Source organism: Euprymna scolopes, chromosome 29 (genome assembly GCF_053919585.1).
Source record: "Euprymna scolopes isolate OS-2025 chromosome 29, ASM5391958v1, whole genome shotgun sequence".
NCBI classification, from domain to species: Eukaryota; Metazoa; Mollusca; class Cephalopoda; order Sepiida; family Sepiolidae; genus Euprymna; species Euprymna scolopes.
In genome coordinates, this window is record NC_136510.1 from 65,017,232 (window position 1) to 65,019,419 (window position 2,188).

Consider the following 2,188-nt stretch of genomic DNA (forward strand, 5'->3'; position numbering starts at 1 on the left):
ACAGGCAATCCGTCAGATCCGTTGCCGCATGCATGCTACAAACGTCTTCTCCGCTTGGTGAACGGCATTCCCTTGGGTGCAGGTGTCATGAAAAGTGACCAAACTGAAAAGATCAAGTGGCGTTATGTGGAAAGTCTGAGTGGGAGTGGTCGAGGGACACAGACTTTTATTTCTGAGCCAATGTATCGAGATGAAGCTGAAGATGCCAAGCGTGGCTTTAAAGACAGACTTATTAAACAGTCACGCTCAGTGTTTGGTGACATAACCGTGAAGGCATCCGTCATTCTATCACAGTGTATCCACTATGATGAGGAATTCTATCTAAATGATGTTGCTGATAGCGTCAATGATGTACTCCATTTTCGAGATTGACAAAACATTTTTGTTTAGTGTAAAAAAAAATATATTTTCCTTTTTAAATGAAAATTTATATTTAATGGATGTTTAATATTTTTAAGAAAAACCATTACAATTTGGTTGGGCTAGTTGATGTACAAATTCCTTTATTGTAACAAGTAGCTAAAACATATTGAAAAGCATTTATACGATGAAGAATTGCACATTAATAATATTGGTTGTATCTTATGTGTACATGGACCAATCATGTTGCCTTCTTTTTACAATGTGTAATTGAATATACATAAAAAGCGATTAATGATTAAATTAATTTTACTTATTTTCTCAGATATAAATGCAGAGCAAATCTCTTGCTACAAATTATTTTGAAGTAATCATGAAGTAATCATGTATATCGTTTTCAGTCAAATTCAATTCAGAGAAAACTTTTCATGTAATTTCATGTGATTCTATTTAATTTCATTTGTATATTTGAATATAAATTATGAAAATTTCATGCTTACACTAGAAGCCATTCTTGAGATAAAAGTAGGTTCCTATATAGAAACATTGCTGAGCAAAATATTGTATAACGAATTAAGAAAAAATGATTTTAAATAAATATAGCCAACAAAATAAGAAAAAAAACATTAAAATTTACAACTAATATTAAATTTATTGCTTATACCTGTCCTAGGATGATATTTTTTAATATATATACATGCATAACATAAAAATCAACTCTAAAATGCTCGCCATCAATTGCAAAACCAAATTGAATCCAGACATTAGAACCTCTTCCCTTTGTACATATAAATAACTCCATATGTTTTCAGTTAAAGCTTTATAAAAAAAAATAGTTCAAATTATCAAAACATTTTACTGCAGTTTTCTGGATGTTCATTAATCAGATATGTTTCTGATGTTACTCAACGATGTCATTTTTTTTTTTTTACACAGGAATCACCACATTATCAAGGCCAAGAGGCCACTCAAGGATAAGGGTTAAAGAGTGCACAGTAGAAATTGGACAATATAGTAATCATTAGTAATGAAAATTCGGTAAATTTGATAACTTATATGGAACGGCTCATCAAGAACTTATTTACGTTAGACTTGAACACAACCATATTGTAGTCAGCCGGAAAGCAGGAAAACGGAAGACAATTCCACAGGCGTGCAGTTCTAAGAAAGAAGCTTTGTTCATGGAATCTACGTTTAAGGTTTAGGCACAGATAAAGAGAGGGGGGAATTATTGATAGTGTTTTCAGCTAAATGAGTGTTTCGTGTGAAATTTTGGCAAGGGGGATCATAGACTGAAGCTCAGTCGAACACTTTCCATGAAAGTAACGATACATTAGAGACAAACTCGCAACATCTCTTCTGTGAGATAGAGGTTGCAGGGAAGAGAAAAGGACATCTCCTACGAGGCTACGAAGTCTATTTTGAACTCTATCAAGGCAGGACAAGTCCTTTCTAGCAGCTCCTGTCCAGATGTGGCAACAGTATTCCATCCTTGGACGTACCTGGCTCTTATATAGATAGAGAATTGCATCAGCAGTGAGATATCTACTGGATTGATAGAAAGATCCCACCATTTTTCCAGCGGCCTTGGCAACAGATTTGATGTACATGTTCCATTTAAGATCAGGAGTAATGGTCAAGCCCAGAAGCTTGTCAAAACTTGTGGCCTCCTGAAGACGAGAGCCATTCATTTCAATTGATGCCAGATGTGGATCAGAATGTTGATGATGTAAAGAGAGAAGCTTGGTTTTAGATGCATTAAAAGTAACCAGCCACTCCTTTCCCCATTGTACTACGTGCTCAAGATCAGAGGAGAGTGAATCGGAGA

At 34.9% G+C, this 2,188-nt stretch overlaps 1 protein-coding gene across 3 annotated transcripts in view; it reads left to right on the plus strand.

Moving 5' to 3' along the window:
• Nucleotides 1-663, plus strand: part of LOC145252675 (uncharacterized) — an 83,938-nt gene extending 83,275 nt beyond the window's left edge. For all 3 annotated transcript variants that reach the window (XM_080112471.1, XM_080112469.1, XM_080112470.1), the window contains one exon: nt 1-663. This exon is cut by the window's left edge and continues 146 nt beyond it. In XM_080112471.1, the coding sequence (XP_079968597.1) occupies nt 1-372 (372 nt within the window). In that variant the 3' untranslated portion in view covers nt 373-663.
• The last annotated feature ends 1,525 nt before the right edge of the window (nt 664-2,188 follow it).